The following is a 25,785-nucleotide window of genomic DNA, read 5'->3' on the forward strand; positions in this document are numbered from 1 at the left end:
ATGAATTTGAGAGTGTGTGTGTGAATGTGTGCATGTGTCTGAGTGTGTATTTGTACGCAGTCTCCAGAATTAGTAGTAAGCCGAAGTGTTTTCTAAAACCGGGTCGGGCTGAGACCACGGAGGCCAGTGAGGCGGGCTGTTTCCACTCCACTGAGCTCCGTCTCCTCTCATCCCTCACTCTGCCTCAATGCCAAGACCTCCTCGCCTCCCTGCTCAATCGCCCCTCCAATCCTGGTCTGTGTGCGTGGTGAGCGCTCTCTGGCCTCTCTCTCTGGACGACCGGATGTCCAGACCGAGCCCTTAGACCCCTCGCTATCTCTCTCTCTCTCCCTATCTCTCTCTCTCTCTCTCTCTCTCTCCCTATCTCTCTCTCTCCCTCTTTCTATCCCTCTCTGACTTTTACTGTCCTAGTATCTCCAGTAACATCTGCTGTGTCAGGACCACACGTGCGCCAAGTAAACAACAGGCCTTATTAAGAATTAATCAACAGAAAGCCGGAAAACCGTGAGGCTCACACTTTCCACAGAGCAATTTGTCCACCTAGGAGATTTCTGGATCAAAGGGGACAGAGAGGGAATAACAGGGGGAAAAAAGACGAGTGAAGGGGTTGTCCAAGACTGTGGTACGCAGCTGAATGAAACTTCTAGATGAAATGCAGCATACACTGCCAGACACGAGCTTCATGTTACAGTTAGGCAACGCTCTTTCTTCCTAGATAAAGGCGAACAATTCTGTCAGTGATATGTTTCTATCCTTCCTCCCACCCACCTACAGTATATACTCTTTTACAGAAAACAGAGCTGTTGTGTGTATGTGTAGCTCTTACACCACTATGGATGTCCCTGCATGACAAATACCCTGTCTGGCCTCAAGATTCCCAAGGTGATTACCAGGGCAACGTGCTTTTATTATGACACCTATTAGTCAGAATGGATGCTTTTCCAATCGCACCACAATCCCTATGATTAGTTCAGGAAAGGGCAAACAAGAGGTCAATACATGTTCACAGATATGTGTGGATGCTCATGCTATCCTGGTGCTGAGCCAATAAGATTCAACTTTTCAATTGCATACCCAAATTCCAAGGCCTACTTTTCAGTCTTACCATAGGATGGTGGCAGATTGCAGAGGTCAAGATACAGATAACCCATCAAAATATCAAGAATTACTACTTACATATCTTACATGCTATCTAAAATGTCTGAAAGCTGTTGATAACCTTCCGAAAATGTAGGTGCGTTTTCATTTTTTCCTTTTAGATCTATATTACTTTGGATGCAAGTTGCAAGAAATTGAATTGTACAGGTCAGGTTTTACATAGAAATGTGTGCCCACGGGGGTAGGCCATCACCTGAAAAAATTTGGAACTCAAATCTCATCCCAATCAAAGGCATTTCAAGATGGAATAGAGGAATGACAAATGTTTATTTTGTTATTTGTATTATGTGCCATAATTATTATTTTCCATGTGCATATTGCGTAAAAATGAGGACTACCGATGAATGGAATGGGACAAAGACTTGTACCTGATGCCGTTTTGAAGGGGACCCCTCAAGGGAAGTGTTTCCATGTAAGTAATGAGTGAAGTTGCCATGACTACTGGGTGCATGCCTTCGTTGTGCCAGACTGCCAAGCTAGTTTACCAATCCTATTGGAGTCTTTAGATTTTCATGGATATATCTCGCTGTCTGTCTTATCGTGATGACTGAGGTGCCATTCTAAAGCTTAGATGATGACATATTAAACTATGCTTGTCACATGAGTCACTCTCAACCGGAAGTCATTTACATTAAATGTTTTAAAGGTCCATTTATTTTCTTGGTTTGTGTGGATTTATTCTGGACATTATGGATAAAAACATGGATTACATGACAGAAGAATGTCACAAAAAGGTGATTATAGTGTTATTTTACAGCAGAGTTTGTTTCTACCAAACTAATTTCACTGCACGTCAAGATACGTGACATCTATAAACTTTTATTATTCTATGAACACATATTAAATATACAGTACATGTATAACTTCTTTGGTCGTTCTTTGAGTTGGAGTTTTTCTATTTCACAGAACTTTGATAGCCATGACAAATGTAAGCGCCCATAATCATAATCTGTTTTTGATCAATATTTTTTTTCACATGTTTAATTTAAGGAGGAATATTTATTCAGTAATTTGGATTTGGATTTTGTGTTGAATATAGATCAGAAGTAGAGGTTCTAAGCGTTCTACTGATAGCATGGGTATGCATGTATGGAAACTTGGCAGTGATTCCATTAAATTGTCATATGAAATCTTCCGCCCGCTGGAGGGCCAAGCCTTTATAACAGCTTGTAATCTAGCCAGGTGGCTTTGTCTGTCTTAATAAATAAATGAGTAGCCTCCACAAGCTTAAATTGGCTTTCGAGGATCCTGATTGCACACACCTTTGAACTTCATTTTCACACGCCGCACACCATCATGCCATGCCCCTGAAGCCTTGGTGACATTCAAAATATACATTACTCTGACCACTGCTGCAGACAGGCATATAGTGTTTTGTCAAAGTTTTCTTTTAGTTTTCTTCTTCTTTGTCAATTTTTTTCTTCTTTCTTCTTTCTTCTTCTTCTTCCGCTTTTTTCACAAATTTTTGGTCGACGATATCATGTGCTTAGACTTCACCTGCCCACATGAAACTTGGTATGGTTATATCCTCTACATGGCTGATATGTAATAGAGGGTTTGTGTCCCTAGATAAACGTTTCCCTTGGTGGGTTTGTTCACCATTTTTTATTTAAGAGGTGCATCCCCCTGGCTGATTATGATTCATATGTGGAGTGGTGCCACCAAGTGGATGATGTTCAAAACAAACTCTAGCACTTCACTAGCTGATATTTTTAGATAAAAAAGTTCAAACTTCAAGAAATGTTACACCCTGCCACATTATTTTGATGAAGTTTAATGAAAATGTTCCATAGGGACACTGCAACTGCCAAATTTCAATATCTCAATAATAACTGCTTCAGCTACATTTTTTTAATTTGGCATGCTTATACTAATACTTAGACAAAGTGGCTGCCAACAGCCAGTCAAAATTCTAAAGCCAATACATGCCTGTGTGAATGGCCAAACTTAATACAATTTTGTAGGTTCATTCATAATTGCATATAGAAGCTATTTACCCAATTTCAAACAAATCAGCGATAAGATGTCGCTTCATCATGTTTTTCTCTTTTGCTGACATGGTTGGTCTTTAGATCCTTACGTTACATTTACAGAATTCAAATGGTTCTCCTTCACCTGTTGAAGCAGTCAAATCATTGAACCTTTTGCTACTTGGGACAGTTCACACATAATGCTTGGACCCCGATGATCGCTGCTTGTGGCTGTATTCAAAGTTATTATTATGAGTGTATTCTATATAAATGCCGAGTTGGCTACAGATACACAACGAAACTCATATTGTTGCTTATTTACATGTGAATTTCACAAAATGTTCAAATGTTGCACAAGAATAGGCCTATGTTATAAAGTCACACTCATATTCACTAGACAGCTCTAAAAAAAAACCTCAAAGGTAGGCTACTGCTTCACACCCTATCAGGGTACAGCCGGCCCATCCACAAACTATGGTTCCTAAATTTCTCACTGAGAATAAGATATACAACGACCGTTTTAGTCTACTATTGCCAAAAACGTAATCATTCAAGATAACACACATTTCTTGGAACGGAAAATCTCTTGTTATTTCTTGCTAATTCTCTCACTTTATGCAGCGGTCCTATTATGCACCGCTATGCGGTACGTCTAGATTTGAATGTGTAATTTGACTGGGTGCCACAGACTAGCTCAGCCACCAGCGGCAGCCACAGCCCCAGGGGCAGACAAACTCTGGCAGCTGCATTCAGTAAATCGGCCCGGTTTGCTGTCACTGCAGTTCATGGCTGCCAGTCCGACACAAACCCCTGTCCGTTTCTGCCTTTCATAACATTATCTCCCCTGAGGGAGCCGAAATTGTCAAAGACAGCAAGTTCTTACTTAGCTGATAGTATTTGGACGGAGGACTCGCATGGCTCTAAAAAGAGAGAAAAGCCAAAAATAAATGTGCTCTGGGCGAACAAAACAGGCAGTAATGTGACCACTACTGCAGTATAATATTTCATCTGGCTGGGAGGGAAAGACAGAGGAATTTTTCACTCTATTCGTTTCATATTGTATTTGTCCACAGGGTGGCGCCCACACGAACACGCTATTATTCCAAATAGCAGTGAGCCTATACGCGCCTGCATTTTGAAAATATAAACGATGACATCATTTATTTTTTAAATTATAATAAAGAGAGGAAGTTCATGTTGGGTCGACTGCTCTATCCATTGATGGAGTGCGTCAGATGGTGTCTACAGAGTGTCGATATAACGGTGAATCATCAAGTGCGCCAGGAATTCGTCATTAAGTTAGTCAAAAGTTACTCGAACAAAACCAGAAGATACGAAGCATAATGGTGTGCTATTCCCGAATAAGGAACAGCAATGAAGTAAAACACACCACAAAAGCACAACTGGGATCGCACGAGCTGCCAAAGTGCAGCAGCTGCACATTTCACCAGATGGATTAGGCCACGAACAGGCACCGTTTTAAAACAGCTGGAAATCACACCGATTTTCAATAGTCCTGCGCATTGTCATTTGCAAGATCCTCGCTAGGTAGGACAGTGCGGTTGTAACCGACAATATTATGAAAGGTTTCGCATAAAAAGTCTTGAATGTATTTAAAAACATATTTACATGTACTAGCGCTGTTTGTAGCATATGTCAGCTTCACTGATCACGCACATGCAAAATCTCCCAACTTGTTCCACACGTTGCAAGAGAAGTATCAAGCGACGTCAAGGTCAGCCTCTGTGATAATGCTGTGATAGAACTTCAAAAGCTTCCCTTCCTGAACTTTCTTCCTTTTCTCGGCAGCGGAGAGCAGAGTGGCTTTAGAATGACTGTGTGGTCTGTGCTGTGCAGATTAGGAAAGTCCCATGAATTCCTGAGGCAGAGAGTTCACTGAGGAGGAAAAAAGCGAAAATCCCGAGACTCCCACATACGTCACGGTCATACAAGTAACCGGCGCTGCATTTTAATTTAGCATTTACTATAACAAAGACCCGTTCTTCGCATATTGATACAAAAAAAAATTAAGTCTAAATGTAAACATATATTTGTATTTAGTCAGATGTCAGATGTGTGCCTGTTCATCCGAGCGGGAACTAGAGGGGACAAGGCCCAATCCCCTGAAACCATCAAAAGATTTGCGATTGGCACGCTTGGTCAAAAGCACAAACAAACGAAAGAGATGACTCAAGGAGAAGAAGATGATGAAATATATGCTGTGTAAGCAACGATACAATCACTGACAGGGGCTGGTGTTTCCTCTGAAAGAGGTTAAGCTCGGGTCACATCTGTTAAAATGCGATCCCGGATGAAGATATTCCAGTTTTTTACCTTTTCCAGCGCTTGGGAGCCTGGGAGCAAGTCAGCGGTCCCAGAAGACGCTGGGACGCACGGCCGTAATGGGCCAGATGTGCAGACAAGGGAGCCACCTACAGGGGAAGGGCTTCAGTATCTCCCAGGGCTTTCTGGGAGTACGGCCACATGGAGCGCACGGCACGGCTTGCTAATGGTTTCATCACTCAAATCTGTTTTCTTTTTGTGTGTGTGTGTATGTGCTATCAAAGCGATTGGTGAATCACCAGTAATCAAGGCAAGCATAAAGCTGAAAAGAGGTTGATTCTGACAGTGTAGACAGACTTTGAATGGGGTGGATGATCATTTGATGAAATGAAGGAAAGTGCACCTATAATATTTTTTTATGGGGGAACCTTGTATTGCATTGAAAGTGTCAGGGTCTACCAATACACATCTGGATGCTGATTTCATTTTTGTCTTCATTTTGTTGTAAGGGAGAACAATGGTATCCCTAAGAGCTCAAGGCACTGCTACTTACACATGCAAATAGACAAAACACAAGCAAATGAAGAAAATATCTTCATCAATTTGACAACACATGCACAGCATGTAGAAAACACGCTGCAATTACCAAACGACAATGGACGTTTTTTTGGGGGGGACCCTTGCGACACCAGTCATGAACATGGCTGGAGTGTGAAACCCGCTATATTTTCTTCTATATTTGCATGTGTTTTCTTACCTTGCAATGCGTTGAGCTCTCGGGACCTCTGTAAGAACAGGAGGATTTAAGCCAGGAGTAATGAGTAGTGTTTCCCATACATTTGAGTGGGTGATTGAGCGTTAAGATAATGCTTACCTGGGATATTTGATTTGTTAGGAAATCTGAGATAAACAGCTGTGTAAAACCTGACCATGACCTTTCACCTCAAGTACAGGTATGTTATGAATAATGTAAAAAATATATATATATGATATGTATAATATAAATATATATTATCTATCTATTTATATATAGGTATAATATGTATATGAATAACCTCCCTAGGTTCCTCAGTTTTAGGGATGACAGGTCACCGGAAACCCCTAAATATGTCTTTTGATGATTTTTTTGTAAATTTTATGCAGCAGTATAACATCTACTGTCACATTAACACAGAAGTTAATTTTCAAATAAATACTCCATCTTATTTTACATACAGCTTATATAGTAGAGGTAAGTTGGCCATGTAGTTTCTACATGATTACATTTACATTTAGTCATTTAGCAGACGCTTTTGTCCAAAGGGAGAGAACAGTCAAGCTACGAGCAATAGAGACCTAGAGTAACAATACATACTATTTTACATAAGAAATAGAAAAAAATGCAGGAATGTAACTGCTGTAAGTGCAAGTTAAGTGCTAGTAGAAGTGCAAGTTAGGAAAGGAGGTGCTCTCTGAAGAGTTGGGTCTTCAAGAGCTTCTTATAGGTAGAGAGGGACGCCCCTGCTCTGGTATTGCTAGGTAGCGCGTTCCACCAACATGGAACTACGAATGAGAATAGTCTAGATTGCCGTACTTGCACAGACGGCAGTGCTAAACGACGCTCATTAGACGAGCGCAGCATCTGGGGGTAACATTTGCCCTTACAAGAGCATTTAAGTAGGTGGGAGTAGAACCAGCAATCACTCTGTAAGTAAGCTACATGCAGCCAGTGTTGCTCAATGAGTAGCAGGGTGAGGTGTGCCCTCTTCAGTTGAGTGATTACAACAACCCCACTGTTAGCCTACATGATTGCAAAAGCAGCTAGTTCCAAAGAAACAATTGGACTTACAGGCAGTGAATATGACTAATATTCCCAGCTAAATAGGCATCCTGCCTATTTACATAGGAATCACCACCTGGGGGGTTGGTGACCTTGCTCAAATGTCTTAAGTGCTCCCAATGTCTTTGATAATTGTTATAATGATCATTTAGGCATTCTGATACCATATCTCACCTTTGACAAGAACCCTGCATGCAAAGATTCTCATGAAAAAAGAAAAAAAAAGAATAACGTGGGAGTGTTTTCCTCTGATACTGACCAGTACAGGGACACAGCAGTCCCAACCACATGCCATGCAACACCACACCACACATGTAATATTAATATGGCCACAATGTCGTAAGAGACACAGATTCCGACTCCTACACTGAAAAAGCCACACGCTTCCTTCCCTAAACAACGATTGTATGTTTCCCAGGACTGGAAGAGGCTGACCACTAATGACTGTGGTGGCGGGACAAGGCAGGGTGGACTCAGTCATGCTAAGGTAACTGTGCTGTTTTGGACTGTGCTGTTTGCCTGAAGGCCTTGCTTTGTGGTTGCAGTTTTTACATACCACCATGTTATTGAGGTGGATGCCTGTCCGGTAGCTCCCCGTTAGGGCAGGGCATTGGTTATGACAAGGTCACCAAACACATGCTGGCAAACTCACTGCCCTTCATGTTTAGAGTTTACCCTCCCAGATGCTCCTCTGCATGGCTGCTCACAGAGAATACAATTGAATAGTGAACATGTTCCTTCGAGGAATGTATATGAAGCAAACCTGCAACCTTTTCTTTACACTTTTTCGTAGTTTTTTTTCTCTTCTTCTTATCATGAACACAAGCCTGTGGTTGCTTTCCACTGCAAGCACATGAAACTATTTTTCTTATTTATCCCCAGACAAATAAAGCCCTGAATCCAGCCTGATTCTGCTCCAATTCAGGGCCCAGTCATTTCGTGAGTCAGCAGCTATCTAGGTACAGCATCGGCTGGGGGGATCACAACACTAAAAATAGTAGGGTCACGCCGTCATGCCCAGCACATTGCTGCTGATGAACTGTCTCTACCACGCCCTACGCTGCTTCAGATTAAGCATTTAAATGTAATTGAGGGTGACCTCCACCCTTCCTCCACTGTTACACTATTTAACAAAGTTCTCCAACGCCGAATGGATATGTTGCAGGCCATTCACTCAACTCCCGTGAGCTTCAGGCTTAGCTGACAGTGTATCCCTTAAGACTACGCGGTTCCCCTTCGCATCCACATTACGATTTCAGCATTGTAATATGGCAGTTCCAATGATGCAGTCAGGATAATCATTATGAACGTAACCCGAGGGGTACGCGTTTACACGGCCAGCCATGGAGTTTCTCGACTGAGGTCAGGCGATTATGTGATTATGGCTTCAGTGCATAGCAAAGCGATGGGTTAACCACTAATCATCCATTTGAATGACAAAGCAGTATGCATTTCATCAGGGGACTAGAGATGGGTGGTTAGGTCTGGCTTGAGGTTTCAGGTTCTCTCGTTGACAACAAAGGAAGTTTTCCAGCTGTGGATGTGAGTGAAGGAGTGTGTGTGTGTATGTGCGTGTGTGATTTTCAATCACTTGGGACTAAAGCTTGAATTTGTCATGTTTGTGGTGAGGGAGGAAGCTAGTGGTTTGTTTTGACAGTGCTTTGTACATTGACAACAACTTCTGAGGTGCGTGTGTAAGTGGGTTAGTGTGTATGTGCATGTGTGTGCATCTATGTGTGTGTGTGTGTGTGTGTATGTGCGTGTGTGAGTATGTATGTGTATGTGCGTGCTTGTGTGTGTGTGTGTGTGTGTGTATGTGTGTGCGTGCAGCTTAGAGGTTCTTATGAGGGTAATAAAACACCATACATGAGAATTTATTCAGGTCACTGTGTGGGTTGATTCCGTCGTGGGGCTATATTAAGCAGGGGTTTCACAGCAATAGACTGGAAACGTAATACTACGAGGGGAAATTCTGTGCTCTTTGTTGAAAAATGATGGCTTGTTTTTCACTGATGGTTATCCCCAGTTGCCCTGCATATAACACCCAAGCCACCCAATTCACAAGGAGCACTTACTTTACAGCGCTGCAAAACACTAATGCAAAAACCATGATAAGATGCTAACCCTAACCCTAGATAAGTCACTGTAAGGTTCACACCATTTTACTTATAAGTACTGTCTGTGGGTGGGGGGTTTATTAACCCAGGCCCTGATTTACAGATTAAGGCTTGACATTTGCGAAGTGTTTTACCATATGCAAAAGCTATAACAGCACACATGAAAGGCCAGGGAGTGTGGCTTGTTCTGTATGCTTTAGCGTTTACCTTTGCTTGTGTTGGATAATTCCAGGCCTAAGCTGTAAAAAAAGGTTGTCAGGATTTTCAGCCTGAAACGTCCAACAGAAAATAATGAATGCTGCATTTTTTAGCCGTTACCTGTCAGGCGTGAACTTCCTTCAGGAGTGAGTTATCATCTGAGGTGAACTAGTACACAGAGAACAGAACCGGGGCTTTCCAGAGCTAGAACACGTTGGCCTCCAAGCTAAGAGATCACTGTAGCTTGTTGAACAGGTCAGGTTGACCTTACAGTATGGGAAAGTAAGAAAAGTGGAAAACAAATCAAGAATATAGCCCGGACCTGTACAGTCGGACCTCTGTCCATCTATATATACCAGTACATTCATTTCTCAGAGGCTGTCATAAACCTAACATCTCCAACATGCTGGTTCCTTTACTGTTTGCTTTGATATTGACCTACCATCCTCAATGGGTTTGTGACAGTAACTCCTCCCATATATACTATGGACCAACACAATAATGAAAAACATGCCTGCTGGTTGCATGGCAACCGAAATGACAGGTGTGCGTTGGTCATGCCGGACTTGGATCTTTCTGGACTTGCTTTGGTCAGCAACGAACAGCTGTCAGGGTGGGATGGCTGTGACATCATCCAGCACCTCATCTTTATTGGTCATTTTGGCCTCAGTGGGGTCACATATGATGGATAGATCATGATGGATCATCATAGAACAGATATGTAAAGTGAACCCCCACAATAGGCTACAGAGAAAGGGAATGCACTGCATAAACAACTACATGTAAACTTTGGTCATTGCCTACATCCACTACTTTGTCCTTCTTGTTTTGGGCCATAATGAACAGCTGTCATGGTGGGATGTCAGTGACATCATCCTGTGTTATCTTCGTTTGGGTGTGACACTTTCTCAAGTCACCTTTGCCCTCACCGTATCAAATAAGCATTGCACACAGCTGACCACATGTAGGGATTTAAACGCCCACTGTGCAGTTGCACAAATCTCTTTCCGTCCCTCTCCCTCTCTCTTTCTTTCTCTCCCTCTTCTCCCTTGTGTATTTATTATCATAACACTTTACTGGCATGAAATACTAGTTCTTCTCAAGCCAAAGTACACCATACAAGAGAACACAACAAGCCAACAGATTAGTGAATAATAATGCCTGTTGTTGTTATCTCTGAAGTAATGAAAACATTTTTGGTGCAAATCAATTAAGGCAATATTTGTATTATATTTAATTTGACTAAGGAAGCCCCGCAGTGTTGAGATAATCTCGTTTAGCAGGAAGCTCTGGCTGAGAGGGCAGTATACAAAAGAAAACCTTGAAAATAAATAAATATCTCCTCTCTCACACTCCAGATCCCACATACATACTCACACACTGTCAAGATCCCACACACATACTGACACACACTCTAGTGTTCCTCCCATTTAGGCATGGGCACACGACTCCCAGCCAACGTTTTGAGAACCCTTGGGAGAATCTATGAGGCTAGGCAAACTCAGTCCAATTATTTGGAAACTTTCCAGTAGTAGCCAATGTGTGTGTTTGTACTTGAGAGGGAGAAGGGGAGAAGAAGAGAAACGAAGACAGCGGGATAGACACAGTGAAAACAGAGAGTCACAAGCAAAGACGTGTGAAGAGAGAGAAGAATAAAAAAACAAACTTGAGTGACTTGAGAGAGAGAGAGAGAGAGGGGAAAGGAACAGCGAGAGGAGGAGAAACAAGCAAACCTAACGGACAGCGAGAGAGAAAGATGTGGACCATGACAAAGAAAGTAAAAGAGAGAGAGAGAAAGAGATGTAGACCATGACAGATAGACAGAGAGAGAGAGATGTAGACCATAAAAGACAGACTGAGAGAGAGAGAGAGAGAGAGAGAGAGAGAGAGAGAGAGAGAGAGAGAGAGAGAGAGAGAGATGGGGGCTGAGGTGGTTCCTGTAGGATGATGAGACAGACCAGGGGAATGTGATGGACTGGCAGGCAGATTAGAGCCGACCAGCGTGGCCCCAAGCGCAGCCAAGCAGTAAGAAAAACAAAAGAGAGAGAAAGAAAGACAAAAGGGATGAGAGGGGGAGGACAGGGAGAGAGAAGGAGGGAGGGAGAGAGAGAGTGGCAGTGGACCAAAACTTTGGACTCCCTAAAATAGTTCAGATTTCTGTTCTTTGCAAGTGGCTGTCATGTACTGCTCAATCCCTCTGAGCAATGCTCTTTCAAAGTCCCTGTGCATTTCTAAACTGAAAAAATGGAAAACAGCTTAGTTTGAATATTTTCAGACACATAATGGTAAACAGGCCTTGACAGTAGAGCCCTTGCCCTATGCTCACCGCAAATATGCAACCCCATTTGAACTTCTTTTAATTGTAAAATGGGTCAACTCATTTTTGTCTTTCCAAACATTTGTTCCTCATATGACAAAAATGAAAAAGATTCCACTAGTTACAATTATCCAATTCAGCAAAAGTGGTGCCGAGTATTTGTTTATAGCCTGTCATCTTGTCGGTCCCTGACAATTCTCTGCCTTTGGACAGCTTCCTGAATCCCACCCGTCACGTCTTCAACCCCATCTCTCTGTCCTGTGGCCCCGTCATGGAGGGAATAGGGGAGCGCATTGTGCTGCCGCTCCCCTCCGTTTCCTCTCCCTCTCCCTAACCACCCCGAAAAAGCAGAGGACGCAACTTGGCCACAAGTCTCACTGTTGTGTTTCTGGGCCGGTCGCCTATTTTCTATTTTCCCAGGACGAGTCGGCCTGTGCGATGCACTTCTGATATAATTGACAGCGACCAAGGCTAAGCTGGTTTGTGAGCGCTGGCACGCACAAATCGATTTCAACGATAAATAGCTTGCTGCCTGAAATAAATAACTGGCCGGAAAGTGGTATTAGGAGTAGCTGTTAATGTTGTGATTGATATAGCTCCAAGTCATACGCAACATTAACATGCATCTACATAGCTCCTTTAAACAGTGGCCTCGTCATTCATTTAACTGTCAAAAGAATTTCGTCGAGTAATGTGTTGACACAGGTCGTGACCTTATTGTGGATTTGTGGAAACACCATCTATATTCTGTCATGCGTTATAATCACATCGGCTTTGTTCTCCAACAACTCTGGCTGGGGTACACAGAGCTATCAGCGCGGAGCACGAACACAGAACCCCATTACGTTTCTTCGAAAATACTTGGAAAAACAAGACTTGAATTTAAGCCCTCCTCTGTTTTGTTTTAACGACTCCAGTCACCTTCTTTCCGTTGACAAACTCACACGTCCACACACAAAGGAGTCCCCCATTTCACCACAAAAGAGGCAGCGAAGTAAGTTTAACAATGCGTGCCCAAGGTAGTGGGACTATCTCTGAATTCTTTCTCTCCCCCGCCTACTCTGTGTAGTAAGCACTTTTAACGGTAGCCTTCCCTCCAACCGGCGGTGTGGGCAGCGTCGTTGCCATAGAGCCGACTGACTCAGTGTAGCGGAATAAAAAGCGCAAATCCACACGCTCAGATCCAGATGAAACATATCAGCAACAGCCCGCCTGCCAGCCGACTTGAAAGGTAACTTCAAACGCTTGAAATGACTTGCTTTATCGTAGCAGAGAGACCGTCCTCTCAGCAAAAGTGAAAGCTGTGGGAGACTCGCAGTGACGGACAACACCTGCACGCTCGTTTAAATGGAGAGAGGCGGACCGACAATTCTGTGCTGTGCGCTCCCCTGAAAAGGGGCTCCTGTTCGGCCGAACAAGCGAGCCTTGTTGATTGCCGTGATAATCTGATTTCGGAGATGTGAACGCCACAAGGATTATAGGGTTACTGGGTAAATACCGAAACGTGTCACAATGCGGTCCGTGCTCTACAGTCTGCGCCTTTTGTTCGAGAGGGACCAGGTTGGCCGCGTTCTCGGAGGCAGATCTCAGTAGCGATTCTAACCACCTGGCAGTGCTGTCTCCGGGGCCGAACCGCTTCCTCCTTCCATGCTGCTATGACTTCCTGGCTGCGTAAATACACTAACTTTATTCTGCATCGCAAGCTGCTCATCTCACTGCTCATTGTTTTTATCAGCATCTCTCAAACGGGTGAGTTGTGAATGAGGAGAATATGTGCAATGTTTTGCGTTACTGGTGCTTTATTGATACCAAATGCCGGTTTGTTGTAAATGGTTATATAAACAGTTTGTAATCACCTGGTTATATTTAGCAATGGAAGAGATCTATTACGACCCCCTTTGAATGGCTCAATTTGGGTTAAATTAGAGCAGATATCTGATTGTCCATGACCTAATCGACGTCCTTGACCTAACTAACTGCACCCCACACATAATTCTTATCAGGGGAGTTCCGTTTCCGAAGTCTTGACTGTGAGCAAGCTGCCTCTCCTGCCTCCCTATCGCGAAGATGTATTTTGTAATGTGCTTTTACACAGGGTGACATCAAATGTTTCCATGGAGTGAAGATTAAGAATTTCATCCTAGTCTCTCACAGAGCATAGGCGTAACTGGTCATTCATTGACAGTTGAAAGTAATTGATTAGGTCTGTTGTCACCTGCCATATGAAGAATTTACAATGGTACAACATGAAGTAGTTCATCAGATTTCTCACAGTTTGCTCTGCAGGTATAACTCAACAACGGTTGTTTCCTGAAATAGCAGTAGTAGTCTGTAAACAGCAGTTTTCATAACATTGTTGATGAGCCAACTCATGTCATCAGTGTTAATGACATTTCAATGCGTGAACACCCCGCATAATGGTTCTTGTGTAGAGCCTGCTGAATGTGTGTGAGAGGAGAGCAGTGTGCTCCCCACAAGATTCCCCCCTGTGTGCTCATTCATGTGTAAATTGTGTCTCTTCATGTGCCCTCTGTGTGTTCAGCGGCAGACGGCGCTTGTGCATCGCCCTACGTCTCGTCATGTGAAGAGTGCCTGCTTCGAGGCCCAGACTGCGGCTGGTGTATTCAAGAGGTAGGTAACATTCTTGCTGTCTCTCTCCTCTGTGCATGTAAGGTTACAGACAAAAGCTGTTTTCAAAACAGATTGGAATCAGGGGAGCCTGTGTTCTATGTTCTCTATCTCTCTCTCCCCCCCCCTCTCTCTCTCTGCGTGGTGTGTGTTTAGTCTTTCAGAGATAACACGACAAATATCTCAGTGGCAACCCCCATCTTCAGTGCTTGTGCATATAGTCCACACCCTATCATCTATACACACACACTCTTTCTCTCTCTCTCTCTCTCTTTGTATCTCTCTCGCTTTCGCTCTCACACACACATACACACTTACAATGAACATGAGGATAAACTGATGAACATGTGACACACAGGATCATACATAATCAAACATCACACGCTTATTTGAAGAAAGTTCTTTATTTCTTTAGATAAAATACACACAGTCAGACAAATTTTATCTCTCTGACTTGCATGTGTCCTCATGCCCTCACACACGTACATAGACACCTACACACACTTCATGGAGATAGGAGCCGTGTCACACCCCCGCTCATACCTTTCCAGTTGCGTATACACACATACTCATATGCCTTATGCACGCCTTATCACTTAGACACTGTGTGTACTCACAATGCATGCACACCTAGGCAAGTCATCTTTTTCTCTCATGTTCACACACACACACACTCACACACACACACACACACACACACACACACAAACACACATTTTGATACACAGTCACTCATCACAGACATGTAACATACACAAACATACATACACACACACAATCAATACACAGACATACGTACACACATTACACACGCGCACACACACACACAAGGCCAGGGAAAAAAAAGGGGGCACTGATTTTAATTTGGAGTTTCCTCTGAAATGCATATGCATACACACGCAGAAACACTCTCTCTCACTCACACACACACACACTCTACATCTATCTGTTCAAACGTGTCTCGGGTCTCCCCATTGTGCACAGGCCACTGAGTCTGTTAATCCCCTGTACTCATAAAAACAGAGTACTTACCAGCCCGGCGGGCGTGGGAAACCATAAAAGAAAAACCCACTGTGACGCCATGAGCCCATTGGCCAGCCGCTTGGCCGAGCGGTGGCCCTATAACGTCAGGTGCTTTCCCAGACCACTGTCAGACGCTGAGTGGCCCTTATCTCGCGCGGGGTCACTAAGCCTGACGCCTTGCTCCTTCTGTCAAGGTCTTATCTGTCTCTCTCCCTCAAAGCACGGCCCTAGACGCCCTAGAGAGTCCGAGTCCCTTCCTCGCTGCTCACTTGAGTGGCCGCTGAGCCAGTGCTGAAAGTCTGTATCGGATGGTGAGGTCACCCCGGGGTGCTATTTGTGGGATGATTGATTTCGCAGCCATTCCTGGATCCACGATGAATCCGAAAATAGCTCGAACGTTTGTCTAACGATGATGAAAGTAAAGGAAACACTTCGGGAATCGAGTCAATGCAGACAGTGGTTGCCAGCTCTGGTGCTTTTTGTGTTAATTACACTTGTGCAGGGAGTCTCAGACTGTGTCATGCGGTCATGTCACAGAGTAACCCACTGAAGACTATGCCCGGCTGGCCATGATTTTGAATGGGGCAATCCATCTCAATTCTAGACAGCCCTGAGAGTTAGCAGCACTGTCGTTAGAGTTTCTGTTGCGCTTGGTATCCGGATTAGAGTTGTTGTATTGCTGTGCTCCGGTCACAAGGTGTTTATTTGTACTCGGGCTTAATCCATAATCTCGATAAGTCTTTAAGATTTTTGAACACTGGTGGTTTATGCAGTTTTACAGGATCTGTTACTCAAAACAACTGAAATCCAGTATTCCCTCTCCTTGCTGAAATGCGGTGGTTCAAGGGGATTTGACCCAATTGTGCAGGTGTTATTCAGTACCACTGATACTTGTGAAGCATGAAATGTAAAGCACTCCAAGTTCTCTGGAAACACTGAGTGCACTCAGAAATGTATAGTGTTAATAGGCTATTTACCATAAGTAAATCCAGTTAGGTAGCTCTAATGTTACCCCACCCCCCAACCCCCAAAAATATTTTCTCCAGTCTTCACCTGTCCTGTTCATGAACATCCATATTTAATCGAGCTCATCAGATTCTTGTCAAACTTTTAATCAGTTAGATAAGGCTCCCTCAGCAATGCAGTTGGCCTCAATGTGGATTCTATTGTACAGAAGCTGTACCATAGACACCTGGAACAGCAGCTTTATTCCTTATCTACATCCTCTCTACAATCAGGACTTCCTTGATGGAGCACATGTGAGCCAGCGGTGTGATTCGACCTCTAGCCTGCTCAGGAAGGGCTGTCGGGAGGAGTTCATCCAGAGTCCTCGGGTGAAGGTGGAGGTGGACGCTACGCTCAGCAGCACTCAGGTGGCTCCCAGAAAGATTAGCATCCAGCTACGGCCAGGTACTCATACTATTAACAGTAACATCACTCAAATGAATCAATTATTAACATCAATAATAACATTTTGTCTCTCAGCATTTATTAGACATATTTATCTGCCGAGACAGGATAATAAAGCTGTAAAAGCTTATCCTCCAGTAGTCGTGTTCTTATGGAAATTAGCTTTCGTCTTGGTTGTTGCAAGTCGTGTACCTGTAGAGCAAGTGCAGTTTAAAAAGAGAGATCATCCGTTTGTGTGAGAGTTCGTGTGTGTTGTCAGGATGTTGAAAGTAATACATTTAGAAGTGACATAGAAGGAGGCAAGATAGCTGACATTAGACAGCTATTAGAAAATTCAGTGAAAAGCTTAGAATGATCTTACCGGACTTACTTACTAACTTACTATTTGTGTATTATGGCTGTATCCATATCTACTAAAAAAAGGCTTGCCAAAGGAGTCCTGTGCATAAATATAGCTATGTGAATATTATGTAAGATGCAGTCATCATCACTAATAGGCCACGTTGTGTTTCTAAAAGTCCATGAGTGGCAGCTCTAAGCTCCCCTACTGCTGTAGAATCTGTTCATGTCTCCGATGCGTAGCTATAGCACTTCCTGGGTCATGCCAGTGATTTAGAGATCACTTTACCCCCGTGAAGAATCTGGCCTAGTTCCCACACTAATCTCGGCCCACTGATGTGCGACTGGTCAGTGCTGCTGAGATGGGATGTTTAGAGCTGCCTTCCGCGTCAGGGTTGCTTCGTGTGTAAACAAGCGGCCTGCTCCCGGGCACGAGGTCATCCCTGTGGATCATCTTGCACAGCCTGGGAGTCACTTTTACGAGTGGCAGTCAGCACCAGGGCCAAGGGTCTTGTGGAGGATGCTCCCTGTCCTCCCACATGCCCACAGACACACACATAAACTCACAGAGACACACACACACACACACACACACATTCAAACATACATACGCACCAACACATACACACACACGCCTGGTCAAACTGCAGGTAGCATCTAAGACCTATATTAAGTCATTTGTAGATACTTTTATCTTTTAATCAGATAATAATGCATACGTTTCAATGCATCTGTGATTTTTTTTAAATTAATAATTTTAGTATTGCCACACAACACAAAGAATGTATAAATTAGAATGAATCTCTAATTCAGTGCATTTGCATTGCACTGTATTTCTTTCAGTGCTGCAGTTGTGTCTGCAAGTGTTTACAGCTGTTTCAGCGGCTCCTTCATCTGTACGGAATCCTCCCCTTCCTGGAATGTAATGCACAATAGTTTATGTTTCTCTGTATGCTAATGCTGTCTTACAGATGCTTAGAGATGATGTGGTTGCGTGCTATTTAAGGGAGGGGTTCCTTGCCCTTTGCAGGCTTGGACACAGCATGAAGAGCAGTCTGTATTGTGCTGTGTGCTGTTGCCTCTGTGTTGCATCATTGCCTGATGTTTACAGTAGTTCTTTGACGGGGGGGATGTTGCATTGTGTGCATCCTGGTATTTGCAGGCAGCCAGGCCAGTTTTGTGGTGGAGGTGCGGCAGCTGGAGAGGTACCCTGTGGACCTGTACTATCTGGTGGACGTCTCAGCCTCCATGAAGGACAACCTGGAGCGTCTGAACAACGTGGGCGTAGCACTGTCTCACCAGATGCGTGAACACTCCAGCGACTTCCGTGTGGGCTTCGGCTCATTCGTGGACAAACCGGTGGCGCCGTACATCAGCGTTCACCCGTCAAAAATCATCAACCCCTGCAGGTAACCACAGACCACCTTCTAATCAAACTGGTCCTCCTTGAACTCTGTTGGAGAGCACTGCTTTTGGTCCTGGGAACCTTTTTTTAAAATCGAAGAACTTTTGTGGTTTTCTTAATGAAGCCCATATGGCTGAGCAGTAGCTTTAAAAGGGTCTACCTGGCAACAGAGATGATTGGCCAGTTGTATCTGAACCTGAACTGGAGGGATGAATGGAGCCCTTTGTTCTACCGGGGGGCAAACAGTTGGTTTTAATTGGCACCCCCAAATAACTGCACCCCGCAAGGGCAAAGTTGAAGACTCCCTTTGTGTAAACTGCCCATAAGCGAGGTGGATGAGGCTACTTTATAAGTGAGCTGGCCCTGTTGCGGAGGCCTGTCAATGGATTCTGTGTTACTGACAGGCCGCGTCTGTTAAATCATTGTGGTTTGTGAGAACGTTCCTAAATAAATAAATTAAAGGATTGTTCACATGTGAAAACATTTGCTGAACTTTAAGTATATCTTAAATTTCATGTATTCATTCATCCACCCTGGAACTTCTCTTGTGGTTAATCAGTTTCTTTCTCTTCTTTTCACATCCCTCCCCCTCCGTTCCTTTCCTCTCTCACACCCTCCCCCACCCTCTCTCACACTTCAACCTTGTCCAACTTTTCTTGCGCTCTATTTTCTTCTGTCTGACTGGCATTGTCCTGTCTTTTACTCTACACTCTTACATCTCTCCACCAACTCTTTCTGTCATACCCCCTCCCTCTCTTCCACGCCCTCTCCTTCCCTCTCTCTATCCCTCCCTATCTCTCTACCCCTCTCTCTCTCTTCTATCCATCCATCTCTCCCCTCCTCTCTCTCTCTACCCCACTTCTCTCTCCCATCCACCCACCCATCACTCACTCCCTCCTCCTCTCTCTATCTCTCCCTCCCTCCCTCTCTCTCTTTGCAGGGAGTATGAGGTCCAGTGTCGCCCGACGCACGGCTTCATCCACGTCCTTCCTATCACCGAGAACATGACCGAGTTCACACGTGTCATCCAGCAGCAGAGGATCTCTGGGAACATGGACACCCCCGAGGGCGGGTTCGATGCCATGCTCCAGGCCGCTGTCTGCCAGGTAGGTCCCCCGCCCCCGCACACCTCACACCTGGGGGATGAGGAAGGAACAGCAGCATTATCAAACATCTGTGTCAGGCTTATGCACCCAGGGTACATGGGTATGATTTCCTGGCTAGGTGATATCTTTTGTCCAATGAAACAACAATAGAAGTCTGACCCAGTCAGCGGAGTGATGATACGCAACCTTCCGCCAGTCAGGACAAATGAATCAAATTATTCAGCAAGAAAACTATGTGAATCAAAGACATATGGGTTTCACGCGTGTCTCTGTAGACTATGTAGAAAAGAATGTGGGCTCCAGAAAGGTTTACTTTACCTTCAGTGTGTCATTGAGATTTAGTCAGTGGAAACTGCCTCTAGTGTGGTTTGTTACGAATGAGGGGCGGGCGGAGGGGTGGGAGGGGGGGAAAGCCCAGCGCCACAACAGCTAATCTCCGTGTCTAGTGGCTTAAACTCTTCGCTAAAACCTCTCCCCATTCGTAACTTAAACTACACGAATTCGGAGCAGAAAACCAACTAACACACTGTCCCTACGTGCTGTAACTACGTGGGAGTGTGATCTGATGTGTGTGAGTGTGTGTGAGTGTGTGTGTGTATGTCAGCTTTGAGGACGAGCACCAGAGAGTGGTGAGTGGAGAGCTGAAGGCTGGTATGCACTCCATGCCCGTGGCTCTCCAATGCAAGCTAAACAAACGTACAAATCCAAAAGCCACGGTTTCTCAGACTCACATGTGACGAGACACAGGTGAGACAACAGGCCTCCACTCCAGTCGAGTCTGTCCTAACTGTGAGCTCTGACTACCAGGACAGGTGCTTTTACCTAGTTACCCACAGGTAGCAATATCCCTGAAGCTCATAGTGACTTCCCTATCATGTGACCTAAACGGTCCTAACCGGTTACTGCAGGTCATATTCAGCCTCTTTGAGAGGGGAATCCTACATGTAGTGTCCAAATGTCAGCAAGAAAGGTCAAAGGTCATCTTTTTTTGGTCATCCTGGTACTCGTTAAACTGTGTGCAGTTCACCAGCGTCTATCCCCATTGTTCCGCATGTTCTTGTTTGACGGGGTGAGAGATTCTAAATCTGTGTTCTACTTACTGCGCGTCACATTCGCTCTGGTTGCGAGGGGAATCCCACAGTGTCAGAGGAGATGTCAGTAATACACCTTTTTTAAGATTTAAGATTTCTTTTGAGATTTGTTGTGCAGCAGACATTTAAACCAGCTCAGTTCCACTCCCTCTCGCTCTGTGCTGTGTCAGCTAATAAATCAAGACTGATGCCATTGTATGCTTCATCATCATTACATAAATTGTACTTGTACCTAATTGTACACAGTACCCATAGTGATACATGCACCAAAACTAGAACATTTCACTGAAGTTGGATACCCTCTCCCTTCTTCCTTCAAGTTGTGCTAATGATCAGATCAGTATCGGGTTTACACCTTTTTAACGGTCAGCATATCCATCCGATCAGCATGGCGGCGGAGGCTGTGTGTTCCCTCTGAAGCTGAGGCTGCTGCCTTTGTTGTGGTTTGTGGCTGGAGCCCACGAGGGCCGGTACTCTCAGGTGGGGTGCGATGATCAGACGGGGCCGGCGGGGCTGGCGGGGCCTGTGGCTGCCCTCCTCCTCCTCCTCCTCCTCCCCCTCCCTGTCCTCCTCTGCTGAAGGAATTTCCTTTTGATGAGATCAGCAGCTTAGCGGCGCTGCTGTGTTTATGGAGATATGCAGGGGAAGACGTGTCTGCTTAATATCAAAAACATTTGTGAGCACTGTGACAGTGTGTGTGTGTGCACGTGCGTGTGTGTGTGTGTGTGTGTGTGTGTGTGTGTATATATATGTGTGTGTGTGTGTGTGTGTTTCTATGAGAGAGAGGAGGTATGGTGACAGAGAGAGAGACTGCTTGTGAATGTCTGTGGGTGGTTGTATGTACTGTATTTGTGTCTGTATGTGTGTGTGTGCATGTGTTTGAGAGAGAGGGAGAGAGAGAGGGAAAGTAGAGGCAGAGTGTGTGTGTGTGTGAAAGAGAGGGGGGGGGGGCAGAGAGTCTGCGTGTGTGTGTCTGTGCATGAGTGTATGTGTTTGCATTTCTTTGTATCAGTGTGTGTGTGTGTGTGTTTGCATTCGCCAGCTCGTGTGTGTGTATTCCATGTGTGTACGAGTGAATGCATCTGTGTGTGTTACGCTCCTTTGGAATGGAATTCCATTTGATTCTGTTTTTAGTCAGGGGCTGACGACAGCATCTCTGTCTACTTGGGTCATCCTGGATATATTTAGTCACTTGTAATCATCCTGCCATCCAAGCCTGGGAAACTATCTCCTTTCAGTCATAGCCTCTCCCTGCCCCCCCTGCAGTGTGCTAATGTCAACCTTATTCACCGGGAATAAAAGCTGGGCTGATTCAGTGTTAGCCTGTGAATATTTCCAACTGGTGACATCAGGCCGCAGTCACGGGAGGGCACCACTGCCCTCTCTGCTATGTGCTCTTAGCGGCTGACTCATACACACATTCATGTGTCTGACACACACACACACACACACACACACACACACACATGAGCATTAGGGGGCCAGGAATTTAGGAATGTTAGCTATAGTGCTCCGTGCTGTGCAGTCGCAAGATTTTTTATGTCATCGTTAAGCGACTGCACCGCAGCAACTCGGGCCAATTTGTTACTTAGACCCTGAAAAATGACCCCCTGGACGCAGTCATTTTACCCTTTGTTTATACATATCTGGTGCGGAAAAAAATAACCCTGAAGATTGCTTTGACACCTATCGCGAAATAGAGGAAGTAAAACCAAACATCTGATAACTGTGTAAACAGACTTTCTGCATGGGGGCGGGGGGAGGAGGGGAGGCTACTCTAAAGAACTGCACTTAATGTAGAAGGGGGAAAAAAGAATGAGTAATGTGGCTGATTGAGTAATCTATCGCATGTTTTTCTTCTTTTTGGCTTATGTTTTCATTGTGCTGCTTGAGTTATCAGTATTTACTCTGCAACATCTTGCCCCTGGTAGAAGGACATCGGTTGGAGGGCTGAGGCGAAGCATCTGCTCCTCATGATGACCGACCAGCCGTCCCACCTGGCCCTCGACAGTAAGCTGGCGGGCATCGTGGTGCCGCACGATGGCCAGTGCCACCTGGAGGACAACACCTACACCGAGACGACCAATATGGTAAGGACACACACACACACACTTGTACACACACACACACACACACACACATATACACACATACACACATACACACACACACACACACACACACACACACATACACATACATATACACACATACACACATACACACACACACACACACACACACACACACAGATAGACACAATCACACACATAAGCAAATCATACCCCCAACATCTTCACCCCCAATTTTAACTCCTACCTACATCAGGAACAGGGTATTAAAGGGTAAAAGTCACTGGATGACACTACAATGAAAATCTCGGATATGATTTCTGGGCGATTACATAATTTTAAGAAATCCCTAAAGAAATTTCACCCAGTAAGCAGAGTATAACAATGTTCAAACCTGCACCAGTCAGAAGAAATGAATGTAATTCTTCAACAGTGAAACTCCATGAATCAGACAAATATTAAAACTCCATGAATCAGGCGGGTATGAGTTTCACTCTTGTCTAGACGAAAGCGCATAAATTTGGGTCATGTGGAGACAAATATGATTTCCCTTACTTCAACGTCATTCACTTAATGGAAAAAAGGTTGTTCTCTATATCTGGTACAATATTGACTTTATTTTGTGTAGTGACATCTGAAGAGACACTAGTAGGAGTACACAAGAGTATGTGGGAGTATCAAACATTCAGTTGACATTTAGTCTGATTGAAACCATGTGGATACCGTGTGGCGTAATCTAGAGTCTAGAATCATGCTGACACCAATCCCACAGACGACTTACACATCAAAACAGCCGTGGCGGCGTAGCATCGCTTAACACTCTGTGGCCTGTGATCATATTTTCTGCTCGACACCCTGAGGTCGGACCCAAAAATCAAAGAACACACAGAGGAAGCCGCACCATCATCACCATTTCTGGCCTGATTTACACCCCCTCTCTGCCCTTTCCCAGGAACACCCAACCATTGGCCAGCTGGCGGACATACTTCTGCAAAACAGCATATACTCGATATTCGCTGTGGACAATGTGCAATATAAGTGGTATGAGGTAATTTCTCTGACAAGTATATTTTCGTTTGATGTAACCTAAATCTGTTCGCTCATTTAGCAAACCCGACACCCAATATCAATGCCATCCGTTTTCTTTCTCTCCCTCTATAAACAGGATCTGCTTGACTTGCTGCCAGGGGCCTATCTTGGCAGGTTGTTCCCAAAAGCGACAAACCTGAAGGATCTGGTCGTTGACGCCTACAAGGTAGCAATCAATCGCCTGTCTGTCTGTCTGTCTGTCTGAGAACATGTCGGCCGTTTGCATTTTTGAAACACTTCGGTGTGCCTCACGTCACATCATGCCTCATCAGTGCAACTCCGTAGACACGAGGCAGGCATTCTGCGAAGCATGGTGACTCCGTGTGTGTTGTTTTCCTTTCTGACTCCCTGACTGATTTATAGGAAATTGGAGCTAGGCGGGGGGGGGGGGGGGGGGGGTTGGGGGGCATAACAATTGCCCTCAATTTCCGTGCCCTCGTAGAATCTCAGCACGCACAGAGGTTGCATTGTTTCAAAAATAAAAGTGAAATGTAATTGTGAAAAAAGCACCAGTCACAGAGGCCATCAAAAGCGTCAGGAAAAAACCAGGGAAAGTTTTGCTGGAATGCTGGGATCTTTGCAGAGCTGTAATCATGCTGGAGGCACAACAATCCATTGTCCCTTCACCGGATTCGGCAAAATCCACCGATCCCCGGTGAACAGGAGAACAGAACAGAGAGGAGCATTATTAATGAGCTCGTATCACTGCACCAGTGCAGCCACGAGTCCTAATCATGACCGAACACAAACAACCTATTTTTAGATGCACTCCTGCTTTTGTGTTCTCCAGTCTTTTTTTTTTTTTTGATAACCGTGTGTTCTAACAAGAGTGCTTATGGGCTGAGACAATGGGGTCTTTCTAGAGCTGTGGAACAGTCATTTGCATTTTCTGTTTGCTGTCTCTCTCTCTCTTTCAAACCCTCTCTCACACACACACACACAGAGACACACACACAGACACACACACACACACACACACACACACACACACACACACACACACACACACACACACACACACACTCACTCACTCTTTTTCTCTTATTGGCTTATGGTTTCCCTATTTCACTTTTGTTTACTCTGCATGTTTACACTCCTCTTTCTTCTTCCTTACTCCATTCCCAATATCCTGGCTCCTCACCTACCCTCTGCCCCCCCCCCCTCTCTCTCTCTCTCTCTCTCTCTCTCTCTCTCTCACACACAGTCCTTCATCCTCTCTTGCTCTCCCTTTGACTGAGTGTATTCCTTCCATTCTTCTCCTCTCTTGTCCTCCCTCTGACTGAGTGTGTTTTCCCTCCTTCTTCCCCCCCTTCAGAAGCTGCTGTCTGAGGTGGAGATCGAGGTGACGGTGGACCACAGACACGCCCATCGTTTCTGGGTGAACGTGACCGCCATCTGCCCCCCCGGCTCCAGCGTGACGGGCAACAACAAGTGCTCCAACTTGAAGCCAAAGCAGAAGGTACGAGCCAATCCCACCCCACCATTACGAACCTTCTCCACATGAAATATGACTTAGCTCCCTCACCCCTGCATTGGCTTACAGTAAGTCATAAAGTACATACTGTCATAGCGCACAGGGATGGAGCTGTAACCTTAATTATCCTCCTTCAGGCTATGGTTTACCGGCAGAGATGGAGCTCTTATTGCTTTTTGTTGTTATCAGAAGGAACTCTTTATACGCAACTAAGTGTTGTTATACTTTCAGTATGACTGCCAGTTAGATCTAAACTAATCTGAGTCTTATTACTGAGTACCCTTTA

The 25,785-nt window shown here is 44.7% G+C and overlaps 1 protein-coding gene across 1 annotated transcript in view; it reads left to right on the forward strand.

The window, feature by feature from the left end:
* Positions 1 to 12,407: 12,407 nt before the first annotated feature.
* itgb8 (integrin, beta 8) overlaps positions 12,408 to 25,785 on the forward strand; it is a 22,962-nt gene continuing 9,584 nt past the window's right edge. Inside the window, exons 1-9 of the mRNA XM_012831515.3 lie at positions 12,408 to 13,611; positions 14,405 to 14,493; positions 16,752 to 16,923; positions 18,425 to 18,671; positions 19,608 to 19,773; positions 22,796 to 22,954; positions 23,889 to 23,984; positions 24,102 to 24,191; positions 25,341 to 25,484. Coding sequence (XP_012686969.1) covers positions 13,518 to 13,611; positions 14,405 to 14,493; positions 16,752 to 16,923; positions 18,425 to 18,671; positions 19,608 to 19,773; positions 22,796 to 22,954; positions 23,889 to 23,984; positions 24,102 to 24,191; positions 25,341 to 25,484 — 1,257 coding nt within the window. The 5' untranslated portion in view covers positions 12,408 to 13,517. The remainder of the gene's footprint in view (positions 13,612 to 14,404; positions 14,494 to 16,751; positions 16,924 to 18,424; positions 18,672 to 19,607; positions 19,774 to 22,795; positions 22,955 to 23,888; positions 23,985 to 24,101; positions 24,192 to 25,340; positions 25,485 to 25,785) is intronic.

The sequence above is a fragment of the Clupea harengus genome, chromosome 19 (genome assembly GCF_900700415.2).
Source record: "Clupea harengus chromosome 19, Ch_v2.0.2, whole genome shotgun sequence".
Lineage (NCBI taxonomy): Eukaryota > Metazoa > Chordata > Actinopteri > Clupeiformes > Clupeidae > Clupea > Clupea harengus.